At 39.4% G+C, this 27,870-nt stretch overlaps 1 protein-coding gene across 5 annotated transcripts in view; it reads right to left on the reverse strand.

Annotated features, from left to right (window-relative positions):
• The window catches only part of ARHGEF6 (Rac/Cdc42 guanine nucleotide exchange factor 6), a 135,175-nt gene that overhangs the window by 53,868 nt on the left and 53,437 nt on the right, over positions 1 to 27,870 (reverse strand). For all 5 annotated transcript variants that reach the window (XM_017349864.3, XM_070066946.1, XM_017349861.3 and 2 more), the window contains 3 exons: positions 18,112 to 18,206; positions 12,735 to 12,830; positions 10,845 to 10,967 (listed from right to left, as the gene is read on the reverse strand). In XM_017349864.3, the coding sequence (XP_017205353.1) occupies positions 10,845 to 10,967; positions 12,735 to 12,830; positions 18,112 to 18,206 (314 nt within the window). The remainder of the gene's footprint in view (positions 1 to 10,844; positions 10,968 to 12,734; positions 12,831 to 18,111; positions 18,207 to 27,870) is intronic.

Consider the following 27,870-nt stretch of genomic DNA (forward strand, 5'->3'; position numbering starts at 1 on the left):
TAAAATTTGAACATTATTCCTATTTTGAATGTAATTGTAAATATCTTTGACATATGACATTCAATTTTATAGGTGATTCAGTAAGGTACTGAAATTTCCAGTGGTACACCTACTCTTCCTATAATAAAATTTTCCAAAAGCGGCAATTTAAAAAAGGCTCCAATGGAAAATGTGGAAACCATACAGTAAGAAATGGAAAATGTAAGCAAAGAGGTATAAACTCTAAGAATCAAAACAAAATTCCTGAGAAGGAAAACATTATAACAGAAACAAAAAATGTCTTTTATGGGTCTATCAATAAACTGGACATAGCTGAAGAAAGAAAACAGTGGGTCTGAATATATGTCAACAAAAATTTCCTAAATTGAAATGTAAAGAGAGGGGTTGTTGCCATGGCACACTAGGTTAATCCTCCACCTGCAGTGCTGGCATCCCATATGGGTGCCAGTTCTAGTCCTGGCTGCTCCCCTTCCAATCCAGCTCTCTGTTGTGGCCTGGGAAATCAGTAGAAGATGGCACAAGTCCTTAGGCCCCTGTACCCATATGGAAGACCAGGAAGAAGCACCTGGCTCCTGGCTTCAGGTCGGTGCAGCTCCAGCCATTGCAGCCATTTGGAGAGTGAACCAACAGAAGGAAGACCTTTCTTTCTGTCTCTCCCTCTCATTTTCTGTATCTCTACCTCTCAAATAAATAAAATCTAAAAAAACGAAAGAAAGAATTGTAAAGAAAAACAATACTTTTTAAAATGCAATATCTAAGAACTGTGGAACAATGACAAAAGGTGGGCCACGTGCACGATGGGAATATAGATCAAAAGAGACAGAAGGAGCAGAACAAATATTTGAAGAAATTACAACTGAGAATTTTCCAAAATTTATGACAGACATCAAAGTACAGATATAGGTATCTTAGAAAACACCAATAAATAGCAAAACATCTACACCTAGCCATATCATATTGAAACTACAGAAAAACAAAGATAAAGAAAATCTTGAAGGAACTCTGGGGAGAAAACACCTTACCTACAGAAAACAGTGTAAGAACTACATTAGACTTCTCATCAGAAACAATGCAAGCAAGAACAGAATGGTATGAAATATGAAAATGTTGAAAGAAAAAATGAAAACCTAGAATCCTTTTTTTTAATTAAAAGAGTCACCTCAGGGATTTTAAGCTTCTCAAAAGTTTAGATGTTATAATTAGTTTTAATTGAAAGATACAGAGATAGAGATCTCCTATCTGTTGGTTTACTTCCCAAATCCTTCTAACAGTAAGGGCTGTTCCAGGTCAAAGCCAGGAGCAAGAAATTCAAGCCAAGTCTCCCACATGGGTGGCAAGGATCCAACCACTTGAAGCATCACCTGCTGCCTCTCAGGGTGCACATTAGCAGGAAGCTGGATCCAGAAGCAGAACAGGGACTCCAACCCAGGCACTCTGATACTGGATGCAGGCATGCCAAGTGGCTTCTTAACTGCTGTACCAAACATCTGCCCTCCTATAACTCTAACTGAAATGTTTATCAAACAAAAATTGTGTGAAATTGTTACCAAAATAACTACCTTGTAAAAAATTTTTAAAACAATCCCTTCAGGAAGGAAAAAAAAACGAAGTAAAAAAAAAAAAAAACTTGGACCCACATGAAAAAAGAAAGAGTGCCAGAAAAATAATAAATGAAAATAAAATAAATCATCTTCTTAACTGATCCAACAGAAAACTATTTTCTCAAAGCAATAATATATTGGGTGCTTTTACTTTATAGATCAGTAAAATGAAAGACAAAAATATTACAAGAGATGAAAGAGGGAATTGAGAATACTGTGTTATAAAGTTCCTGAGTGAAATATCAGCTGGTACAGTGCTTTGTGAAAGTGCTATTAGATTTAGTTATAAATGGATAACTCAAATTCTAGAGAATTCACTAAAATGTTCTGAAAGAAATACAATATGCTAGGAGAGGAGAAAATATGAAATCCTGTAGAATATTTAATATAAACAGGCAAGATAGAAAAAAAAGTAAAAAAGAGCAATGTGCCATGGATGGAAAAATGTTACAAACATGGTAAATATTAACCCAAATGTCAATAATCACTTAATTGCATGTGGTCTAAATATACCAATTAAAAGTCAGAGACCAGGGGACAGTGTTTGGCATAGCAGTTAAGACATCAATTGGGATGCTGCATCCCCTTTCAGAGTGCTAGGGTTTGAGTCCCAACTCCACTCTTCATTCCACTTTCCTTCTAATGCACATCCTGGGAGGTAGCAGGTGATGGCCCAAGTACTTGGGTACCAGCTGGGATTGAGTTCCCAGCTCCTGGCTTCAGCCTGGCTCAGGCCCAGATGTTGAAGGCATTTAAGGAATGAACCAGGAGAAGGGGGATCTGGGATCTGTGTGTTTCTCTCTCTCTCTCTTTCCTTTTCAAATAAATATTAGAAAACACACAGAGAGACTTTCAGAATATATAAAAGTATTCAATTATATGTTGTCTACAAGACACGGATAAAAGTCAAGGGATAAAGAAAGATACATCACATTAACTCTAATCAAAAGAAAGCTGGATAAGCCCATACTCATTTCAGATAAAGCAGACTTCAATTATGGAAAATTATCAGGGATGAGAAGAAAAATTACATAATGATAATAGAAACAATTCTCCAACAAGATATAACAATCTTCGGTGAATGCACCTAACAGTTAAGCATCAAAATACATGAAGAAAAATTGAAAGGACAGAAGGGAGAAATATATCCAATATTATTTATAGAGATTTAAACATCCCTCCATTAATAATTGACAGACACAGCAGAAAGTAGGGATACACTTGAAGAGCACCATCAATCAAGTGGTTCTAATTGACATTTATACATTTATACATTCAATCTTAGCAAAATATACATTCTTCTCAAACTCACATGGAACATTCACCAAGATAGATCAATCTATGGGATATAAAGCACAACTTGTTTTTGTAAGAACAGAAATCAACAAATGATTCTGGACTGTTAGATATCTGCATGCAAAAGAATGAAGTTAGAACTCTAACTCACTCCATATGTAAAACCTAACTCAAAATGAATTAAAGACCTCAAAGTGGAAGCTAAAACTATAAACCTCTTAGAGAATATACATTGGTTTAAATAATCTTGCCTTGGATTAGGCAATAGTTGCCTAGTATAACATTAAAAACACAAACAAAAAAATATATTGGACATTATCAAAATTAAGAATTGTACTTTAAAAGACATTATCAAGAAAATGAAAAAGCAACCCTCAAAACAGGAGATAGTTTTGCAAATTCTAAATCTGGTAAGTTTAGTAGCCAGAGTATACAAAGAACAGATGTAACTCAACAATGAAAAGATGAATAACCCTATGATATAGTAGCCAAAGATCTTAAAAGACATGTTTATAAGGAAGATGTTAAAATATTCAATAAGAAAGATGAAAAAGGGGCCAGCACTGTGGCTTAGCGGATAGAGCCGCCGCCTGCAGTGCTAGCAACCCATATGGGCGCCAGTTCAAGTCCCGGATACTCCACTTCCCATCCAGCTCTCTGCTATGGCCTGGGGGCCTGGGAAAGCAGTAGAAGATAGCCTAGGTCCTTGGGCCTCTGAACCCGCGTGAGAGACCAGGAAGAAGCTCCTGGCTTCAGATCGGCGCAGCTCTGGCCATTGCGGCCATCTGGGGAATTAACCAGCATATGGAAGACCTCTCTCTCTCTCTCTCTCTCTCTCTCTCTGCATCTCCTTCATATCTCTGTATAATTCTGACTTTCAAATAAATAAATAAATCTTAAAAAAAAAAAAAGAAAGATGGGGGCCGGCGCCGTGGCTCACTTGGTTGGTCCTCCGCCTGCGGCACTGGCATCCCATATGGGTGCCAGGTTCCAGTCCCAGTTGCTCTTCTTGCAGTCTAGCTCTCTGCTGTGGCCCGGGAGTGCAGTGGAGGATGGCCCAAGTGCTTGGGCCCCTGCACCCACATGGGAGACCAGGAAGAAGCACCTGGCTCCTGGCTTCAGATCAGCATAGTTCTGGCCATGACGGCCATTTGTGGGGTGAACCAATGGAAGGAAGATCTTTCTCTCTGTCTCTCTCTCACTGTCTAACTCTATCAGTCAAATAAATAAATAAAATTAAAAAAAGAAAGATGAGAAGATGCCCAATATCATCAGACATTAGAGCAACAGTTATTAAAATGAGTTATTTTGTATGGGGTTTCTTTTGGGAACAATGAAAATATCTTGAAATTAGATAGTGGTTATGGCTGCACAATGTTGTGAATATATTAAAAACCACTGCATTGTACACTTTAAAATTATGCATTTATAGTATGTGAATTATATCTCAATAAAAAGACAAATAATTTAATTTAAAATATGCAAAAGATCTGAATAGACATTTCTCCGAAGATATACAAATGGCCAATAAGCACACAAAAGATGCTCAACATCACTACTCATTAGGAAAATGAAAATAGGGGCTGGCACCGTGGCTTAGAGGATAAAGCTACCACCTGTGATTCTAGCATCCCACATGGGAACTGGCTTGAGTCCCAGCTGTTCCACTTCCAATTCAACTCTCTGCTAATGCATCACAGAAGTGGAAGATGACTCAAGTCCTTAGGCCCCTGCATCCATGCGGGTGATCTGAAGGAAGCTCCTGGCATCTGGCTTCGGAACAGCCTAGCTCCAGCCATTGCAGCCATTTGGGGAGTGAACCAGCAGGTGGAAGATTCTCTCTCTTTCTCTCTCTCTGACTCTGCCTTTCAAATAAATAAATAAATAAATATTTTTAAAAAGGAAAATGCAAATCAATATCACAATGAGAAACCACTTGATCCCCACTAATATTGCTAAAATTAAAAAGACTGACAATAGCAAGTATCAATGTTGGTGTGAAGTAAAAGAAACCCTCATAAAAAAAAAAGAAACCCTCAAATATTGCTGATGAGAAAATACATGGATGCAGTCACTTTGGAAAACAGTCTGACAGTTCCTCCAAAGTTGAAACATAGAGTTACAATATGATCAACAATTCCACTCTTAGGTATCTGTTTAAGAGAAACAGAGAAGCCAGCATTGTGGTGCAGTGGGTTAAGCCACTGCCTGCAGTGCTGGCATCCCATATGGTGGCGACAGTTCGAGTCCTGGATGCTCTACTTCTTTTTTTTGTTTTGTTTTGTTTTGTTTTTTTGTTTCCCCCCCCCATACCGTCCCTCCCACCCACAACCCTCCCCTTTCCCACTCCCTCTCCCCTTCCATTCACATCAAGATTCATTTTCGATTATCTTAATATACAGAAGATCAGCTTAGTATACCTTAAGTAAGGATTTCAACAGTTTGCTCCCACACAGAAACATAAAGTGAAAAATAATAGATGATTTTTTTTAAATGATGATGAAATCAGATCAGACCTCTTGTCATGTTTAATCCCAGTGAGAGTCAAGTTGGGAATTGATAATTTCTTTTTTTTTTTTTTTTTTTTTTTTTACAGAAGATCAGTTTAGTGTACATTAAGTAAAGATTTCAATCGTTTGCAATGGATGCTCTACTTCTGATACAGCTCCCTACTAATGCACCTGAGAAAGCAGTGGAAGATGGCCCAAGTACTTGGGCCCCTGTCATCCATGTGGGAGAGCTGGATAAAGCCCCTATCTCCTGCCATGGGCCTGGCCAAGCCCTGGCCATTGCAGCCATTTGGGGAAAGAACCAGTGAAGATCTCTCTCTCTGTCTCTCCCTCTCTCTGCAGCTCTGCCTTTCAAATAAGTAAATAAATCCTTTAAATTTTTGAAAATTGGTTAAGAGAAATGAAAACATGTCCATACGAAGACTTGTATAGGAATATCCTTAGCAGTGCTATTCGCATGCTCCATCAACTGGTGAATTGAAGAACATGGTACCCAGATAAGGAAAGCTACATGTGACAATGTGGATGAATCTTGAAAATATGATGCTAAGTGAAAGAAGTCATACACAAAAGACCTTATATTGTATGATTTTGCTTCAATGAGATATGCATCATAGGCAAATCCATAGTAATGTGAAGTATTGTACTATGGCTGGCTTGGACTGGAAGAGTTGGAGGGAAATGGTAAACTTGTACTAATCTGTATGGACTGGCTGAGGGAGTCATAAAAATGTTCTACAATTGATTATGGTGATATTTGCACAACTCTGTTAATACAATAAAAATTAATTCACTGTATATTTTATGAGTGTTTTAAATAGTAGATGTGTTATTTCTCAATAAAGCTATTATATACAAAAGGAAATGGGATGTTCTATTGTTTAAGCTGCATGGTAAGCAAGTACATGGCTGCTCATTTTACTACAATTCTTTAAATTTGCATTTAGATTATTCTTTTTGTAAAACATGCATCTTAAGAAAAAGAAATTTTTTTTGAGGTCTGGCAGACCTAGATTCTGGCTCAACCACTTAACAGCTATGAGCTCTTGGAAGATTATTAAACCTAAGCCTTCCAACATCTTATCTGTAAAGAGGAGATGGTAATAATAGTAACTCCCTCAAAGACTTTTATATAATGTGCTTGGCATGTTGTCAGTGCTTTTATCATCTAATGGTAGCCGTAAGCCATTGAGCCAATTGCCTAAAAAAGCTAGGCCTCTCTTTCTTTAAACTCCCACTTTCAAACTGCTATTCCACAAGAGTTCAAAATTTGGGTCAGGAGAATAAAATTGACCTTCAAGTATGACCTACGGAATTCAACCTTAAAAATGTCCATACAGAATGGCTCTATAAAGCCAATGAAACTCCTTACAAACCAGAACAAAAACAAAAATTTCAGGGCAAGAATTTGGCTCTGTGGTTGTTGTTGCTTGGGACATCTGTGTACCATATTGCAGTGCCTGACTCCTCCACCTCTGGTCCAGCGTCCTGCTAATAAACCTGGGAAGCAACAGGTGATGGCCCAAGTACTTGGGTCCCTGCCACCCTCATGGGAGACCCACATGAAATTCCTCACTCTTGGCTTCAGTCTGGCCTAGCTGAAGCAGTTGTGGCATTTGTGGAAGGAACCAGCACATGGAAGATCTCTGTGTGTCTATCTCTTTATTACTGTGTGTTTTTCTGCATTTAAAATAAAATAAAAATAATAAAAATTCATAAAATAGAATTTAAAAAAATCAAAATTTCTGTTTTTCTGATGGTTAGTGTTAATTAATCTTCCAGTCTGATCCTGGGAGTGCAAATATAGGCCAGATTAAGTGAAGGATATTCTTTCCAGTCTTGAGTGACCACCAGAATCCATGTCAGTTCTGAATCTAGTCTCCAAACTAAGTCAAAATAACTTCTGGGTGTTGGGTTTGTTATTACACCACCTAGATTTCTTTTTTTTTCTTTTTTTCTTTAGTAAATATAAATTTCCAAAGTACAGTTAATGGATTACAATGGCTTCTCCCCCATAATTTCCCTCCCACTCACACCCCTCCCATCTCCCGCTCCCTCTCCCATTCCATTAACATCAAGATTCATTTTCAATTATCTTTATATACAGAAGATCGATTTAGTATATATTAAGTAAATATTTCATCAGTTTGCACCCACACAGAAACACAAAGTGTAAAATACTGTTTCAGTACTAGTTATAGATAGCATTGCTTCACATTGGACAACACACTAAGGACAGATCCCACATGAGAAGTAAGTACACAGTGACTCCTGTTGTTGACTTAACAATTTGACACTCTTGTTTATGGCGTCAGTAATCTCCCTAGGCTCTAGTCATGAGTTGCCAAGGCTATGGTCAAATTGCATCTTCAAGTATTTACAGTTTTTTAGCCCAGATGAATGTGTCAGTGATTGTGTGAGGGATGAATAGTCATAGGTTATAGAAGGGTAGGAAAGAGATGTGGGCCATCAATACGAAAGAAGGTAAAGGAAGAAAATCCCCAGTAAAAGATCACAGAACGTTCAAAGCATATATTAGAAATATCTTTGGAGGCCAGCACCACGGCTCACTTGACTAATCCTCTGCCTGTGGCGCTGGCACCCCGTGTTCGAGTCTGAGTTGGGGCAACGGATTCTGTCCCAGTTGCTCCTCTTCCAGTCCAGTTCTCTGCTGCGGCCCGGGAAGGCAGTGGAGGATGGCCAAGTGCTTGGGCCCTGCACCCGCATGGGAGACCAGGGGAAGCACCTGGCTCCTGGCTTTGGATCAGCGCGGTGCGCTGGCCGCAGTGCGCCAGCCGCAGCGGCCACTGAGGGCTGAACCAACGGAAAAGGAAGACCTTTCTCTCTGTCTCTCTCTCTCACTGTCCACTCTGCTGTCAAAAAAAAACTACACATTCTTCTCAGCAGTACATGGAACCTTCTCTAGGACTGACCACATACTAGGTCATAAAGCAAGTTTCAGCAAATTCAAAAGTATCGAAATCGTATCAAGCATCTTCTCAGACCACCATGGAATGAAGCTGGAAATTAGCAATTCAGGAATCCCTAGAGATATGCAAATACATGGAGACTGAACAACATGTTCCTGAATGAACAGTGGGTCACAGAAGAAATCAAAAGAGAAATCGAAAACTTTCTGGAAGTAAATGAGGATAACAACACAACATATCAAAACTTATGGGATACAGCAAAAGCAGTGTTAAGCGGAAAGTTTAGAGCAATAGGTGCCTACATCAGAAAATTGGAAAGGCACCAAATAAATGAGCTTTCCATGCATCTCAAGGATCTAGAAAAACTGCAGCAAACAAGACCCAAAACTAGTAGGAGATGAGAAATAATTAAAATCATAGAATAAATCAACAGGATTGAATCAAAAAAAATTACAAAAGATCAGCAAAACAAAGAGCTTGTTCTTTGAAAAAATAAACAAAATTGACGCCCCATTGGCAGAACTAACTAGAAAAAGAAAAGAACCAAATCCATAAAATCAGAGATGAAAAATGGAATGTAACAACAGACACCACGGAAATAAAAACAGTCATCAGAAATTACTACAAAGAGTTGTATGCCATCAAGACTAGTGTCTGCTAATTTAACTGATAGAATTAAAAAGGAAAGAACTATCCAGCATGGGAAGCAGGGTACACAGCAGACTCATAGAACGGCAGATTCCTAAACAGCACTCGAGCCTCAGAATCAGCCCTTACGGCATTCGGATCCGGCTAAAAATCCCATGACAGTAGTTCAGGCATGGAAAGCCAACACATTCTTGCAAAAAAAGAAAAAAAAAAAGAGAGAGAGAGACCTAAATGAAAGATCTCTGTTTGTGAGATCCCAGAGGAAAGAACAGGCCATCAAAGAAGAAGGTACCTTTCTCTGAAGGGAGGAGAGAACTTCCGCTTTGACTATGGCCTTGTCTAAATAAGATTGAAGTTGGCGAACTCCAAAGGCTTCCATAGCCTCAGCAGCTCATGACAAGAGCCTCGGGTGATCACTGACGTCATAAACAAGAGTGTCAATTGTTAAATCAACAACAGGAGTCACTGTGCACTTTCTCCCCATGTAGGATCTCTGTCCTTGATGTGTTGTACTATGTGAATTCACGGTAAAGCTACTACTCAAATAGTACTTTATACTTTGTGTTTCTGTGTGGGTGAAAACGGTTGAAATCTTTACTTAATATATACTAAATTGATCTTTTGTATATAAAGATAATTGAAAATGAATCTTGATTAAGAATGGGATGGGAGAGGGAGTGGGAGATGTGATGGTTGCAGGTGGGAGGGTGGTTATGGGGGGTAAAAGCCACTATAATCCAAAAGTTGTACTTTGGAATTTATATTTATTAAATAAAAGTTTAAAAAAAAAAGAGTAGTGGCACTTATCTAAGTTCCTTGCATGGACTCTTATTATTTTACTTAAAAATATTTGTTTATGTATTTGAAAGTCAGAGTTACAGATAGAAAGGGAGAGACAGAGACAGAGACAGAGAGAGAAAGAGAGAGAGAAAGATCTTCCATTCATTGGTACACTCCCCAGATGGCTGCAACAGCCAGGGCTGAGCCAAGCTGAAGCCAGGAGCCAGGAGCCTCTCCCAGGTCTCCCCCATGGGTTACAGGGGCCCAAGCATTTGGGTCATCTTCTGCTGCTCTTCAGAAATGGAGCAGCTGGGACATGAACTGGTGCCCATATGGGAAACTGGCATTGCAAACGACAGCTTTATTGACGGCCACAATGTTGGTCCATTTTTAAATAAGGCATTATTCTGTTACTCTTTGTTAACATGAAACAATTATAGTCACAAACAATTATCATCAGGATAATTTGCTTAAAGTTCCTATCACACAGCTCATAGTAAGTTATGGTTTCCTTCCACCTTTCCCTGCTAGTCACTGCCTTTTAGCCACATCACTGCTTGATTCTTCCTCTTCCCAGACAAGGGAAAGAAAAAGAGATAAACATAGGCAATTTACTTATTTATCAGAAACTCAGATAATACATTCATTGGGTTAGGCAATGATTAAACCATTGGATCTAATTGGGCTTTTCCTCTGGAAAACCATCATGTCCCTTTCCCTAAACCCCACACTGTTAACTACATTGCAAAGTCTCACAGAATCATCTTAATTACCATTTGTAATGCAACATGTTTCCAATGTAATTCAGTATCCACTTTTACCTCAGGATGTTATGCTCCAAGAGGGAAGAGGATATCTCTTTCCTGTTTACTACTATATCTCTATCAATTAGTATAAGGCCATGTACATGCTTAATAATTATTTGTTGGATTAATGGATAAGCAATCCAAGTAACCGCGAATACATTCCTGACATCATGAACAAGGATCATCAAGAGTTCAAATGGAGATCCTGTATTTCCAAACGAAGTGGTCCTAGGAAGGATATTATAAAACAGCCTAGTTGGACAAATGATTTACCTGTGCTGAGTGAGAACGTTTACAGCTGAAGGATGATTTGCACAGTAAGCCATATACATAGATTTAAAATGAGGCATGAGATTCAGGAGACAACCTCCTACTTTGTGTTGGTTTTCTGGAAATCTGTAAGCAAAACAGGTGAAACACAGAATGTAATACAGAAAACTGGAAGTAAAGGAAGATGCTACCAATTGAACCTGGCAGCATGTAAACTTTTTTTAATGTTCTGCCAAAGTTACAAGGGAAATGATATTAGAGCCATCTATTCAATGAAATGCTGATCCCTGACTGTTGCTTTAAGCTGTATCCATCAAACATAGGACTAATATATAGTGTCAGATAATTGGAATTGGTATGTATGTTCGCTCATTCATTTTTAAGATGCTGACATTCAAATTAAGCTAGGTATAATAAAAACCGCTCTTGCTTAAATTTATATTAAGGTAGAGTACAAACAAAACTAATGGAATCCAAAATTTACATACCACAAAATGGTATTATGTAGTCTTGCAGGCTTAGTAGTTAGGCAGAGTGGCCTCAAGATTTTTTAAGTTTTAAAATTACAAGTCACATGATTCCTTTTAGAGAAAAAAATCAGGAAAACAAAAAACAAAAAAAAAATTTATAATGCCACCATTTGGAGATAACTACTATAACAATTTTGGCATAGTCCTTGGACTTTTTGTGCATATTTCCTTATAAAATGAAAAATATCAAGATTATAAATCTACTTTGTAATCTCTCCTCTCACTTAGGAAACATCTTTCCCTATCAGTAACCTAGATCTCCATCGGCATCTGAAGTGGCTTCTCAGATCTTTTTGGAGTGGGCTCTCTCTCCATCTTCCTCTCTGGACAGCTGCTGTGCCTCATAAAACTAAAGAAATAGGCAATCACTTCAGTTTCCCAAGAGATGAAAGTCACCAACTTCTCTGTGATATACTGCTTGGAAAATTAATCTAGGCCGGCGCCGCGGCTCACTAGGCTAATCCTCCGCCTTGCGGCGCCAGCACACCGGGTTCTAGTCCTGGTCGGGGCGCCGGATTCTGTCCCGGTTGCCCCTCTTCCAGGCCAGTTCTCTGCTGTGGCCAGGGAGTGCAGTGGAGGATGGCCCAAGTCCTTGGGCCCTGCACCCCATGGGAGACCAGGAGAAGCACCTGGCTCCTGCCATCAGATCAGCGCGGTGCGCCGGCCGCAGCGCGCCGGCCGCAGCGGCCACTGGAGAGTGAACCAACGGCAAAGGAAGACCTTTCTCTCTGTCTCTCTCTCTCACTGTCCACTCTGCCTGTCAAAAATAAAAAAAAATAAAAAAAGGAAAATTAATCTAGCTCTAGAAATATATTGCCTAATGATCACTACAGTTCACCTTGTAGTGTGAAGTTGAACACCTCCACAATTAGCTAGCCATCAAAAGTACATTGTGGTTCACATAAAGATATTTTCCTTCCCTTAATTTCTATGTATTTCAACTGTTAATATAACAGACACAATATCAGGACTCACAAAAAGAGGAAAAAAACTTGTGAAATTAAATAATTTGAATAACTTTTTCAAGTATTTTGTAATGTGCAAAAGAATATATTGACAGGATGTCAAAGATGTCAACTAAAGCCTTCTGTGTCTCCTATACTGTACAGACACAGTAAACTGATGTACTTTTCAATTGAAGTTACAATTTCTTGGACAGAGAGCCCTTATATGTTGGTTATTTAGCACTGTGGACACCACAACCTATCGCATTTTCTTCACACTGGTACTTTGTTCTGGTATCATGTACTAATGCTGCAACAAATGCATAATATGATATGTCCTTGTCTAAGGCAACAGTTAAAAGAAAACAAAACGTAAACAACAACGTTGTTGGCTCATCTAATAGAAAGGTTACACTTACTTTGAACACTCTTCCAAGGCTTGGCAAAGTGTCTGTTGAAACGTGCATACTTCCTCAAAGTTTCCTAGCAAAGATGTGAACTCCACAGAACTCAGACTGAAAAAGAAACATGTAGTTTCAGTTAATACAATTAAGGATGACTTTAGTAATCTATCTTTACTGTATAGAGATACACTAATAAACAATTAGCTGAACGTGACCACTCCCTCACTGCCCTGGATCCCCTTGTTGTCCCGCACTTCCGGGGCACGTGGCCTTTGTGCCATCCGCTCTCTTCTTTTGCTGCTCATGCTAAGCTGCTTGTGGCTGCTCATAACCAAGTCCTTAGTGTGCTGTACATTGAGATTTAATGCTATAACTAGTACTCAAACAGTATTTTTCACTTTATGTTTCTGTGTGGGAGCAAACTGTTGAAATCTTTACTTAATGTATGCTAAACTGATCTTCTGTATATAAAGAGAATTGAAAATGAATCTTGATGTGAGTGGAAGGGGAGAGGGAGTGGGAAAGGGGAGGGTTGCGGGTGGGAGGGACGTTATGGGGGGGAAGCCATTGTAATCCATAAGCTGTACTTTGGAAATTTATATTCATTAAATAAAAGTTTAAAAAAAAATAACCAAACATTCATTGCACGCGGCTCTCGGCCTGCTCTCTGCTCAGTATGGACCCCAACTTAATTTCCGGACTTTTCCTTCTCCCTTAAAGCTCTCACTCCCCTATGCATTTCTCTCACTAAATAAAAAGCTTAAAAACTTCAAAAATAAACTGATCGTTTCCTAATATCTAGCAAATACTAGAGAAGCAATCCTATACAAGTAATTTAATTTTTTTTTAATTTACACCAACTCTATGATGGTAGCATCTTTCTTAAGTGTCTTTCCTGGATTTCCCCCTTTTTATAATAAGAATAATGATCCTAAAGAAAAATGACTGATAATCATGAACCCTTACATATTTAAAAAAAAAAAAAACTTATTTATTTGAAAGTCTGAGTTAAGAGAGAGAGAAAGAGAGAAAGAGATCTTCCATCAGCTGGTTTACTCCCTGGATAGGCTGCAATGACCAGGGCTGGTTCAGGCAGAAGCCAGAAGCCAGGAGCTTCATCCAAGTCTCCCATGTGTGCCAGGGGCCCAAGCACTTGGGCCATCTTCTGCTTCTTCTCCAGGCCATCATCAGGGAGCTGGAGTGGAAGTGGAGCAGCCAGGACATGAACTGGGGCCATAGTGGATGCCAGAGTCATGCAGCAGCTTGACCTAATACATTACAATGCCAGACTCAACCCTTCGGTATTTTATAAATTAATAATAAGTGCTTAACATCAAGGTGTCTATAAAGATAACTACACCATAGCTGGGAATAAATAAAAACTTTTGAGTATCTTTCTCTAATGCAAGGGTAGAGAAAATTTACTCCACCAAGGGCCATTTGGGCATTTATAATATCATTTGCAGGCCATACAAAATTAGCAACTTAAAAAGTAGCCTGTTATAGATTTATTGAATTTTGAGGCCCACCTGTGGCTGACTTGGCAAGGCCAGACCAAATTACTTTATGGGTTTTACATGGCTCACTGGCCAGCTATTTCCTATCCCTGCCCTAGAGGAACTGGAACAGTAACTGAAAGATACTATATATGTTCATGAACTGCACTGAGAAAAATAGTGAAACTTACCTTCCCTTAAATTAAAATGCTCATAGATCATCAAAAGAAAATCTATGTGAGAGGAAGCAGGGAGGAAGAAAATCATATTGGTTATTTTTTGTTTGGTTGGTTTTGGAGTGGAATCCATTAAAGGCAAACTGAACACTTTTATCCTGGGCCTCTTTATGAAGAAAATTCTCATACATTTCTACATTACTGAGCACCCATACAGCGTTGAACATTTATACAAGCATTTTATAAATAAGAACTCATTTTAACTTTACAATTATTTTAGGGGGTCAGTACTATCACTGAACTCATTGCAAAGGTGAAGAAAACCAGGCACAGACAGACTAAGCCAATCACTCAGTCACAAAAGCAACAAGTAGCAAAGACAGAAATCAAACCAAAACATTAAAGCTTCAAAGTCCACACTGTCAATTACTTTTAGGAAGAAAACATGGGGCCAGTGCCATGGCTCACTTGGTTAATCTTCCACCTGTGACACCGGCATCGCATATGGGCGCCAGGTTCTAGTCCCGGTTGCTCCTCTTCCAATCTACCTCTCTGCTGTGGCCGGGAAGGCAGTGGAGGATGGCCCGAGTACTTGGGCCCTGCACCCGCATGGGAGACCGGGAGGAAGCACCTGGCTCCTGGCTTCAGATTGACGCAGTTCCTGCCGGAGTGGCCATTTGGAGGGTGAACCAACAGAAGGAGGACCTTTCTCTCTGTCTCTGTCTCTCTCTCTCTCTCTCTCTCTCTCTCTCACTGTCTATAACTCTACCTGTCAAATAAAAAAAAAGGAAGAAAACATTTCTGAAATTTTGCCGGCATGTGGTATACCAGAAAAAGCTGCTGCCTTCGACACCAGCATTCCTGTCTCAGCTGCTCCACTTCCAATCCAGCTCCCTGATAATGGCCTGGGAAAGTAGTAGAAGATGGCCCAAGTGTTTGGACCCCTGCACCCATGTGGGAGGCCTAGAGGAAGCTCCTGGCTCCTGGCTTTGGCCTGGCTCCGCCTTGGCTGTTGCAACTATCTGAGGAGTGAACTAGCGATGGCAGATCTCTCTCTCCCCCTCCCTCTCTGTAACTCGGACTTTGAAATAAATAAGTAAATCTTTAAAAACAACAACAACAACAAACAGTGTCTGCAAGATGTTCTTTCTTGTTGAGAATGTAACAGTACTGGGGAGTCTTTCCAAAAGAATAATTTTTGCTGACTAATAAAGGGAAAACCCAAACATTACCACTGAGCCCTGGAGTATAAAAAGCTCCCAGTTCCTCTGCTCTAATGTCCTCTTGAACCACAAGCTGGAAAACCCCTATTATGTGTGTCAAGAGTGAAACTTTAGCCAGTCAGCTCCCCTGGCTGTTGTTCTCTCATAGCAGCAACAACCTGAATCAGGGTCTTCCTTGAACCTGACTAGGGGCTAATGTGGCCCCTTCAGGATAAGGCAATAAACAGTCTGGTTTCTTCAAATCATTTTTGTGCTCACAAGATAGTCAGACCTAATGGAAACTTACTATAACTGCAAACTGAATTTAGACACAGGGCATGTCTGGCTCAGGTTTCATCTTCCTTTCTTCTCAATTTTTCTGATTGCTAATCAGCCCCCTCTTTCATTTGAAATCTTACCATCTCCCCTTCCAAGATAACCAGTTAAGTTCCCCTATCCTCCTCTGCCTATCTCTTCCAGAAAACACGAGGCACACTTCATTCAGTGGCTGGAAACACAGTGGAAGCAGTCTAGCCACTTGCTGGCTGTATGCTGGGCAAGCAGTAACATCTTTGAACTTCAGTTTCTTATCTATTTAATTCTCCTAGGACTCTAGACCTAATGATTTACTGAGGTTCCATTCATCTCTTAAGAACTATGATTCACAGAACACTTCATATTTCACATAATCATAAAATGCTTTATTATTGCTCATATTTAAAACTCTTTCACCAAGAACATGAAATCCTTTCATTCTGAAGAGATACTCTCATGCTGGAGAATAACCAAGTTGGAGATTCAACAAGACATTATGCCTAAACAAACATGATTTGGGGTGCAGGCATTGTGGCACAGCAGGTTACACCACAGCTAAGGACATCCACATCCCATATCAGAATGCTTTAGATGAAGTCCTATTGCTGCTTCTGATCCAGCTTCCTGGTAATGAGCTTGGGAGGCAGCAGATGACCTCCGTACTTGAGTCCCTGCCACCCTCATGGGAGACCAGATTGGAGTTTCTGGCTCCTGACTTCCACCTGGCCCAGCCCCAGCTGCTGCCAGCATTTGGGGAATGAACCAGCAGATAAACAATTCTCTCTCTCCCTCCCTCCGTCACTCCCTCCCTCCCTCTCCCTCTTCCTCTCTCTCTCCCTCTCTCCCCCTCCCTCCTCCTCTCCCTTTCCCTCTTCCCCTCCCTATCACCCTTTCTTTTAAATAAATAAATGAATCTTTTTTAAACAACACAAATTTTGGAAAAAAGGAGAATCAATGGAGAAATATATTAAACTCATCTAAGCCTAAAATTGATAGCTTACGCAACTGTCCCCAAAAAAGTCAACCACTACTAAGGTAAAAGGGCAGCCTTTTGTCTTCCATTATGTGGGCCAATTACTAAATTTCTATGTGACTTATACATTGTGATATAGAGTGAAATTAAATCAATCAAAATAAAAACACAAATAAATGCAGTTAGGCACTATTCGTTAAATATACCATATTTACAAACACACACACACAAAACAATGGTCATCATTCTTTGTTTCATGAAAAATTAGTTGTCAATCCAGGCCTTAGACAATCCCACTTCAGATTTCTAAAACCAGAATAAAGTGTGAACATTTTGTTTCAAAAAGTGTCTCTTTATCGTTTCCATGTGGCTCTGGGAAATACTGGTTTGAATTGCTCTTGTGAACATTCACAAAAATGCCTCACTCTTTCCACTCCCAGAGCATGGGAAAGAAAGAGGTTCTGCCCTGGAAAGCAAAGGTCAGAGTGAGCATGAGAATTTCCACTTTGTATGCTTTCTGAATGAAAACACCAGGGAGCTCTTTTTCTGTAAGGTGAAACCAGACATCACTTTAAAAATATACAACATGTGTGAAAGCTATAAAAGTTGATTTCATAGAAGTAGAGAATAGTAGTTATGAGAGGCTAGGAATCAGGTGGAGAGGGGGAATAGAAAGAGGATGGTTAATGGATACAGGGGTGCAGCTGGGTAGGAGAATTGACTTCTAATATTCTACAACAGAGTAGGGCAACTACAGTTGACAACAATTAATCATATGTTTCAAAATAGCTAGTAGAGAGCATTTTGAATGATCCAAATGCACATAAATGCTTAAGGTTTAAAATGATGGATCTGACAATTACCTTGATCTGCTCATTACACATTGTACACATGTACTGAAATATCATGCTTCCCTCTATACATATGTACATTTTCTGTGTGTTGACTTAAGTTTTTAATTAAAAATTTTTAATGAAGAAAAGGCAAAAAAATGTATGAGAAATGCAGATCACCTCATTCCTTCTACTACCGGAAGAGAAAGCAAGCCAAGCTCTACAAAAGCAACATCTTGAATAATTTCTGTTGCCCTGACCATGTTCTTGGCAATCTGCAATCTGTGGAAATTCTTCTTAAAGGGCACAATCAATTATTCAGTGACATAAGAGTAATGACTCCATATGCTGACATTTCTTGCTTTATTTAGGGAGGGGTTTAAAATAAAAATCTTACTTGTTATTGGACTGTAGGGGTCTCAAGTAAGTAACAAGAAGAGACTGGAGTTCTTTTGCATACTCTTTTTCAGTGTCCAGGATGTTCTGTAACACCTATGGAAAAATGAATATCAAAGTATTGTAATTGTCAAGACCATCCAAGATAAAATACAGATTTAGATCTTTTTACTAAATTACTAGGAAAAAAGAGGTCCTATTTACTCAGGCTAGCACAACAAATAAGGAGCATAAACTCTGAATGCCCTTTGTTTCAATCTAGCAAATTACTTTAATAATTACATGACAGCTGGTTATATTGCATAACTCACACAAACACAACTTTTCAGAGTTACCCATAACAGGAGGGACCTTGCCATTTACACTATTCAGAATTACTATTCAGAAGTCTTCCATGTGTTTTAAATCATTTTATCCTTAGAAAAGTTCTCATTTAGTTAACAAAGGATCCTTATTTTCTTTTTATAAATGAGAAAATTGAGACTGGGGTGGGCATCTGAAACAGTGCTTAAAACACTGCTTAGGACGTCCTCATCCCATATCAGAGTGCCTGCCTGGGTTCAAGTTCTGGCTCCACTCCCAATTCCAGCTTCCTGCTAATGTACACTCCTGATTCTCACTTCCTGCTAATGTGCAGCCTGGGTAGCAGCAGTGATGTCTAAAGTTCTTGGGTCCCTGACACCTATATGGGAGACCTGCATGGAGCTGCAGACTCCTAGCTTTGGCCTATCCCAGCCCTGGCTATTGTGGTTATTTGGGCAAGGAAGCTGCAGATGGAAGTTATTTGTCTATCTGTTTGTCTGTCTCTCTGATTTTCAAAAGAATAAAATAAATAAATAAATAAATAATTTATAAAAAAGAAAACTGAGACTAGCAATCTTAAGACATAAAGATTTGATATCAGGATAATTTTAGGATAACTGTAACGTCAAACATCACAAAATATTTTTGGTTAAGCTATGTTTCTGCTAAGACCTGTAGGGAACAATATCTGAGGATACAGTTAATTTTTAAGCAGAGTTATAATTGATATTTTAATAAAAGTTAAAAGGTGCTAGTGTGAATAATTCAAAGAGAAAAAGGAGGCTGAAATGTGAGAAATTTAGGAAGAGAAATAGTAGTTATTAGTCTTATTAATAACAATTATAATCCTATAAGTAAAACAATTATCAGTCATATTAATAACAATTACAGTCCTGTAAGTAAAACAACCAATGAATAGCCCCACAGTTTGTCTTCCTCTGACAGCCCTAGAGCATGACCCATTTCCCAGCCTTTTCTGGAGGCAGGTACAACCTTCATTTCAAGCCCTGAGAGATAACCAAGTTAATGTCTTGGTATACTTCTCTTTTGCATCTTTTAATTAACCCATCAAAAGTGTACTGAGCACCAACTCTGCCAAATGCTGTGCTGCCCACAGCGAATGTCCATAGTATTTGCAGAAGGAGATATTAAACCAGGGATTACAAAATAGAATGAGGCGTTCTTAGCCAGGAGAAGTGCTTTAGCCTACCAATATACGAGACATAAACATTTAGATTTCTCTTTCTATGGGTTCCACGTCTGTAGATTCAACCACAGACCAAACTATTGGGGGGGGGGATGCATCTACTAAACATTTACAGATTTTTCTTCATAATTATTTCCTAAAAATACATTGTAACATCTATTTTTATAACATTTGCATTGTATTAGGTATAAGAAATCTAAAGAAGTTTTAAAGCACACAGGTAGGTTTTATGCAAATACTATGCCACTTGTTTAAGAGATTTCAGCACTCTTGGATGTCACTATCCATGAGGAATCCTAAAATCAACCCCCTTGTGAAGATGGAAGACCACTGTACTCACAAGACAATGCATGATGATCTGTTTTTGAAACCTAGAGTAGCGAAAGTAAGTGGAGATCCAGGAAACCGTAAGTTTTCTGGGAAACAACTGGGCTAGAAGGTGTTAGTCCTGACTCTGTTACCAACTGGCTGGCATTTGCAGTTTTAAGGTTTCACTAACCTCATCTCAGATTGTGACATTTCACCTACCTCAGATATCATTGTGAACAGCTAGTGAGACACTGTATAAACAGGAGCTGTTTGAGTGGGAAAGAGTCTCACCAATTTACAGAGTTTAAAACATGGTTTCTCAGGGTGGGTGTTTAGCCTAGTAGTTAAGACAAGGGTTAAGATACCCATATTCCACAATGGAGTGCCTGGATTTGACTCCTGGCTCTAGCTCCCAACTCTGGTACCAGGCCAATCCTAGCCATTGCAGGCATTTGAGGAGTGATTCATCAGATGGGATATCTCTCTGTGTCTATGTGTCTCTCTGTCTATGTCTCTCTCTTTCTCTGTCCCCTCTCCCCATCTCTTGGCCTTTCAAATATAAATATATAAATAATTATTCTTTCTAAAGTTTCTCAATGATAGCAGCAGTGACATCTTGGACCAAATAACTATTTGATATAAGAGGATGTCCTGTGCATTGTAGAAAATTTAGCAGCATCCTTGGCCTCTACACACTAGATGCCAGTGGTACCTCACCATCTACTGCAGATATGACAAGCAAAAATAGTCCAAACATTGCCAAATAGCACCTAAATGGCATTATCACCACCCATTGGGAATCATTGGCTCAGAAGACATGGGACACAGAATGTGGCTTCAAAAACTAGGAGTTGGAGGCAGTGCTGTGGCCCAGCGGATTAAGCCACTACTTACTATGTTCACGTTACTTATTGGGGCACCAGTTGGAGTCCTGGCTGCTCCACTTCTGATCCAGCTCTCTGCTAATGCGCCTGGGAAAGCAGCAGAGGATAGTCCAAGTACTTGGGTCCCTGAACCCATGTGGGAGACACCAGTGGAGTTCCTGGCTCCTGGTTTCTGCCTGATCCAACTCCAGCTATTGAGGGCATTTGGGGATGAACTAGTGGATGGAAGATGTCACTCTCCTTCTCTCTCTTTCTCCCTCTCTCTCCCCCTCTCCTCTCCCCTCCCCAGTCACTCTACCTTTCAAAGAAGCAATTTTTTTTTTAGAGCTAGGAATTGGGGCCAGCGCTATGGCACAGCCAGTTAAAGCAGGCCCTGACCTGAAGTGCTGGCATCCCATGTGGATGTTGGGTCAAGTCCTGGATGCTCCACTTCTGATCCAGCTCTCTGCTATGGCCTGGGAAAGCAGTAGAAGATGGCTCAAGTCCTTGGGCCCCTGCACCATGTGGGAGACCTGGAAGAAGCTCCTGGATCCTGGCTTCGGATCAGCTCAGCTCTAGCTGTCGCGGCCATTTCGGGAGTGAACCAGTGGATGAAAGACCTCTTTCTCTGTCTCTACCTCTCTCTGTAACTCTGTCTTTCAAATAAATAAAATAAAACTTTAAATCTTTAAAAAAAATCTAAGAGTTAAGTTGGAGCTCCTACTCCTAGCCATTCCTATCTACTTTCCTCTGTTGCTTAGCAACTACTCTCCATAAATGTAAATCTAGGGAACTGCAGTTACTGATGTTCCTGGAAAAATTAATCCAGTGTTGTTTCCTGTGAAATTATCTTTCAAAAGTGAAGAAGAAATATAAACGTTTCTTAAACAAACAAAAACAGAGGGAATTTGTCACTAGTAGACCTACTTGGGTTTACATAATTGAAGGGAAGAACATTAGAGAAGGAAGAAATTAAAATTAAATTAAAAGTTCTACTTTTTATTACTCTTAATAAAACTAACAGGAAGCAGTTTATTTGAAATCATAACAGCAACAATGTATATGCTCATGTGTGCTTAAGTGGGAGTGAAATGAATGGCAGAAATAATACAAGAAGCTGAAATTAGGAGTAGAGCTGAGACTCTAATCCAAATACTCTAATATGCAGGTGTCCAACTGGCATCTTAACCACTACACCAAATGCCCATCAGGAAGGGAATTTTTAAATTAGAAAAATCACAAATATCATTTTCATCATAAAATGTGATTTTTTAAAAAATTAAACATTACTGTAATTCCATGGTTGGTATAATTCCACCTCTCTCTTCCCATCAAAATACCTTTATTATTTCAACTTCTTTATTAAAATAAGTTTAATATATTATATTATCAGTATCCTGCTTATATGAAATTGGTAAGAATTGTCAAGAAAGCTATTGGCTGTCCTCTGTTGGGTTTGTTTGCTAGGTGAGACAACACACTTTCTCATCTCTGCTGGAACCACTGGCATGGGACAGACAAAAGGAATAGATGAAGAAGGGAGACTTTGCGTGAACTCTGGACAGCAATAGCAAAATGCACATTAAACTTCCATGATTACAAGTGTTGAAGATGGCAGAATACTGACTTTCCTAAACTGACAAAAGTGATTAAGAATCCTTTTATCAAATTATGCCCATGAAAAAAAATCACATCTGAATGGTAATATAATAATGTAAGTGCTCTTGCTGTGGTTTGATTAGAAGAAATGCTCATCAGGGTGGATACTTGAGATTCTTTCCCAAATTCACATGGACTTTTATTGCTTTCCTCAATTTCAAAAGAGCCAGTGATGAACTTCTGAGACGGGTTCTTTATTTTTCAGGCCACAGGGCATCTAATTTAAAAGGATAAGAAGGCAAGCAGACAGAGAAGCCTATGTATTCTCAAACAGAAGGCTTCAGTGGTGAGTCAGAAGGCAAGGAGTTTGGCAGGGCAACCAACTTCAGAGCAGCACAATTTGATCAAGATGAAATCCATTCAGACTTACTAAAATAGACTGTGTCCAGACTGTCTTTGCCTTCCTCATTCTGTCTTCACAAGGACAACTGAGTATCCTTTTGCTCAACTAACCTTGGCCTGAATTCAGAATGAAACGGGTTGTAAGAAGCCATAGAAAAAAAAAGTGGAGGCCTTTTGTACCTCCGTCCTGGGATATTGATTTTCCAGTAAAATACATTTCCTCCATTTCCTGGAAAGGCTTTAGAGTGAGTCCATCTTTCTAAATATGTTTTCCAAAGGGAAGGAGTCATATAACTATGAAGAAATTGTTTTAAGAGGCTAAAGTGCATATGCAATGACTGAAGCTCGAGATATGGTAATGATAAAGGAATATTATAATGACCCCAGGAAATGTTAAATCCAAAGCAAAAATACCATGTTATAGGAATTCCGAGATAATTTTGATGCCTGTAAAAATGAGCTAATATTGGTAAAGACATTTGAGCCTGAAAAAGGCAATAGACTACTGTATTTATGTCATATTTGATTTATATACGAGCAGAACTGCCTGTGCACGTTCAAGTACAATGATTGGTTTCACACTCCCAGATCTTTGGCTTCCACACAACAAGCAGCACTATCCCCCATTATCAAGAGATAAACTCACTAACTCCACAAGATCCTGTCACTTTCTCTACCTCCAGCTCTCAGATGGAAGAGATGTATGGATAAGTGACACAGGAAGAAGTTAAATAATAATAGGAGCCAGCACTGTGGTGCAGAGGGTTAATCCTCTGCCTGTGGCACTGGCACCCCATATGTTCGAGTCCCAGCTGCTCTTCTTCCAATTCAGCTCTCTGCTAAAGCCTGGGAAAGCAGTAGAAGATGGCCCAAGCTCTTGGGCCCCTGTACCCACGTGGGAGACCTGGAAGAACCTCCTGGCTTCTGGCTTCAGACTGGCCCAGCTCCAGGCATTGTGGCCATCTGGGGAGTGAACCAGCGGATGGAAGACCTTTCTGTCTCTCTTACTGTCTGTAACTCTATCTCTCAAATAAATAAATAAAATCTTTAATAATAATAATAACAAGGGATATGGAAAAGGGAATCAATAGATAGAAGAGTAAGGTCACTTAGGCTAGTTGTATAAAAAGAGTGAGTGGGCATTAGAAAGGCAGAAAAATGTGGGGGCAGTGGGTAGACATGTGAATGAGAGAAAAAAACGAAGGTAAAGCCAGTGGGAGGTTAGAGCAAAGGTTTCAGGAGGCTTCCTGGGATTTTAGTGATTTAATATGTCAGAACCTCCCTCCTGCCTTTCCTACTGCATGTCAGTTCTGTACAACATGCCCTTTAGGCATCTCATGAGTTACATAAAGTAGAAGAAAGTTAGAACAAAATAAATAGTACTGATCCTCACAGATTTATGGTTTCCTATTTGGATGCAGGGAAATACCTCTCACTCTGTATACAGACGCTCATCCTCAGAGTTGAGTATTAATATTACTGTTACTCTGTCCTATTATTTATTTATTTATTTTTATTTGAAAAGCAGAATGATGCAGAAAGAGAGATAGAGATAGATCTCCCATTCACTAGTTCACTCCCCAAATGTAGGCAACAGCCAGGGCTGAGCCAGGCTGAATCTAGGAGCCCAGAACTCATCCAGTCTACCCCTGGGAGCCATCACTTGTTCTCCCCCCACACCCAGGATGTGTACTGGCAGGAGGTGGAATCAGAAGCAGAGCCGGGGCTCAAACCCAGGCACTCCAAGAAAGGATGTAGGTATCCGAAGTGGCATCTTAACCACTGCACCAAACACCTGCCTTCTGGTCTATTTGTGGGAGCACAGAGAATAATACATTTGTCACAGTGTGCTGTGATAGCTTCAGTGAATAAGGAATTTCATCTTCCAAGGAATATTTTGATAGTTAAATAAGATATTGGGCTCATTCTGTGACTTGCAGGGATTAATGGTAGGTACAGACAATCTTGCCTGAGAGAATTTGCCTGAATTCTCTTTCAAGCTCTTCTGTTTATCTAAATTCTGACCTTTCCTAAAATATATCTTTAATCCTACCTCCTCCATTCAATCTTTCCCTTTATTGGTTCAGAAAATGTAGTTGAAGTGAGCACCAGAACCAACTGTGTGTTAAGGGGAATGGGTTGAAGAAGGGGTTTGCTATTTTCTGAGATATATGATCTGAGATTCTTATGTAGCAAGGCAGGTGTGAGGACCAGATAACTACTTTTAAAAAGCTCCTAGGTGCTTCTGATGCAAAGGGTCCCCAATCACATTTAGAGGAACCCCTATGGGGACACTTTAAAATGTGACATCATTCTTAGTCATGTGGTTGATGCTATAACATCTTTCCTGCATTCCCAGTGACAGCATGGGTGCCAAGACCTAAGTGTTACATGCAGATTAAGCCTGACCACTACACTACAGATTTCTTTTTTCTATTCTTTACTTTTTTTTAATCTTTCCTGGCATACAATGTCAACTTACAATGGGCATGGAAAAGCCACGGGCAGAGAAGATTATTTTAAAAATAACAGGAACATAAAATGCTTGTTTTCAATGGTGAGAGAGATTTGAGGACAATGAGGGAACCAAGGTCAGAGGTATAGGCATCAAAGTCTTCCTCTGGGCAGTGATATCTCTAAAGGATCCTAAGTTCCTATTCAAAATAACAGGCAGAGTGGTCACACCTCAATTATAAGCATTAAACATGCCTTATGGCAAGTGTGAGTCTAAGCTGAGTGACCAAAGTTACCTTGATCACACTGTAGATCTTTTTAATATTTCACAATTGACATCAGAATTGCATCAAGGCTGAAAAGGAAGCTGAAATCAGCAAACAATCCTTTAGAAACTTAAACAAGGGGAGAAGATGTCTGTAGACTTGCAAATTCTAAGCAGCCTGGATCTCACTCCAGTTTAAGACTCTGATGGTTGATTAGATGTGGCAGCTTGACTGAATCACAAGGTGCCCAGATACAGTACTTTGCTAAACACTACTTCTGGGTGTGTCGGTGAGTGTTTCCAGATGATGTTAACGTTTCAATCAGTAGCCAATGTGGGTGGTCTTCATCCAATCCACTGAAGGCCTGAATAGAACAAAAAGTTGGAAGAAGGGATAATTTGCTCTCTGCCTGAATACCTGAGCAGGAACATTGGTCTTTTGCCCTCAGAATGAAACTTAAAACATGTGCTCTCTGGTTCTCACACCCTCACATCTGGCTGAATTCTATCACTGGCATTCCTTGGTCTGTAGCTTTCAGATAACAGATCAGATAACAGATCCTCAGCCTCCATAGTCACATGAGTCAATTCCTTATAATAAAACTCTCGCTTTCTGTCTCATATGTATTCTAATATATTCTTCTTCTGTTTCTGTTTCTCTGGAGTACTTGGCTAATACACAGGGCCAAAATAAAGGGAGCCTTGGACACTAGCAAGAACTCCCAGAATGAAAGAACTTAAGAACTGGTCTGGTCAGAGATGTATAATGTTGGGGTATGGGGACAGAAAAATTACTATCAAGGAGAAATAATGCAGAATATAGAGCCCCTACTTTTATTTAAATATATATATATTCTATATACCCACACAACACACATATATTGTGGTCTCCACATATGCACATACGTACACACATGAATACCTACATCAAAGAAAGTCTGGTTGGTATATGATTCACAAGCATATTAATAGGATTATTTCTAAGTAATATGATTATAGATTATATTTAGTAGCTTCATCAATTATAAGCATTAAACATTAATACTTTTTAAGTATTATATAATTTTTTACAATTACATAACTAGTTATATAATCAGAAAAAAGTTATTGATTGTTTTAAATGGAGTAAAAATCAGTCACAAGCATTCTTATAGATCTAGCCATGAGAAAATGTCTACATTTAATAACTGCTACAGGGAATAAGGGCTAACATAATGTGGTTGAACTTATTTTCCAAGTCTCAAATCCTGTGGGTGGGATAGAAGTTTTGGATTTGTCTCAGGTATTTAACACAGGTTAGAAGGACAAGAACACTCAGAACATATTTTGAATTAATTGTCACTGAAAATATACCTAAATACACACCCAAAGGTAAAGAAATGTGAACAATAAAATAACAACAACCAACCAAAATCTCTTTATGTTCACATCTAGTTACAACAATAGCTCCCAATGATCTCTGCTCAATAATTTAGAAATATTCACAACAAAATTCTTTTTTTAAAAGATTTATTTGAATGTCAGTTACACAGAGAAAGGAGAGGGAGAGAGAGAGAGAGAAAGAGAGAGAGAGAGAGAGCTGTCTTCCATCCACTGGTTCATTCCCAAAGGTGGCAACAGCTGGAGCTAGGCCAATCTGAAGCCAGGAGCCAGGAGCTTCTTCTGGGTCTCCCACATGGTGCAGGGACCCAAGGACTTGGGCCATCTTCCACTGCTTTCCCAGGCCATAGCAGAGAGATGCATCGGAAGTGTAGCAGCTGAATCTTGAACCAGCACCCATATGGGATGCCAGCGCTTCAAGCCAGATGTGAACCCACTGCACCAAAGCACCAGCCTCAACACACCAAAAGTTCTGTAGGCTATGGTGAGCTCCCCATGACCTTCTATCTTCTTTAATAAGTTTGAGATTTGAAATAATATCTATCAAAATTTTAAAAAATATATTCTTTCACTTTTATGAATACATCTTACATATCATTATAAACTTAAGTAAAGTTTGGTATAAGATGTTTACTTCAGGGATGGGCATTGTGTCATAGCTAATTAAGCTGCCACTTGTGACATGCACAACCTATATCAGAGAGTGTTGATTAAAGCTCCAGATCCTCCACGTCTGATCCAGCTTCCTGCTAATGCATTTCAGGAGGCGTTGAATGATAGCCCATGTGCTTGAGCCCCTACCACCCACACAGGAGACCTGAATGGAGTTCCTGGTTCCTGGTTCCTGGCTTCAGCCTGGCCCAACCCTATCTTTTGTGAGCATTTGGAGAATGAACCAGTGGATGGAAGCTCTCTCTGTCATTCTGACTTGTGAGTAGATAAAAACAAACAAAAAATAAAACATTAAAAAATATGTTC

Source organism: Oryctolagus cuniculus, chromosome X, assembly GCF_964237555.1.
Source record: "Oryctolagus cuniculus chromosome X, mOryCun1.1, whole genome shotgun sequence".
Lineage (NCBI taxonomy): Eukaryota > Metazoa > Chordata > Mammalia > Lagomorpha > Leporidae > Oryctolagus > Oryctolagus cuniculus.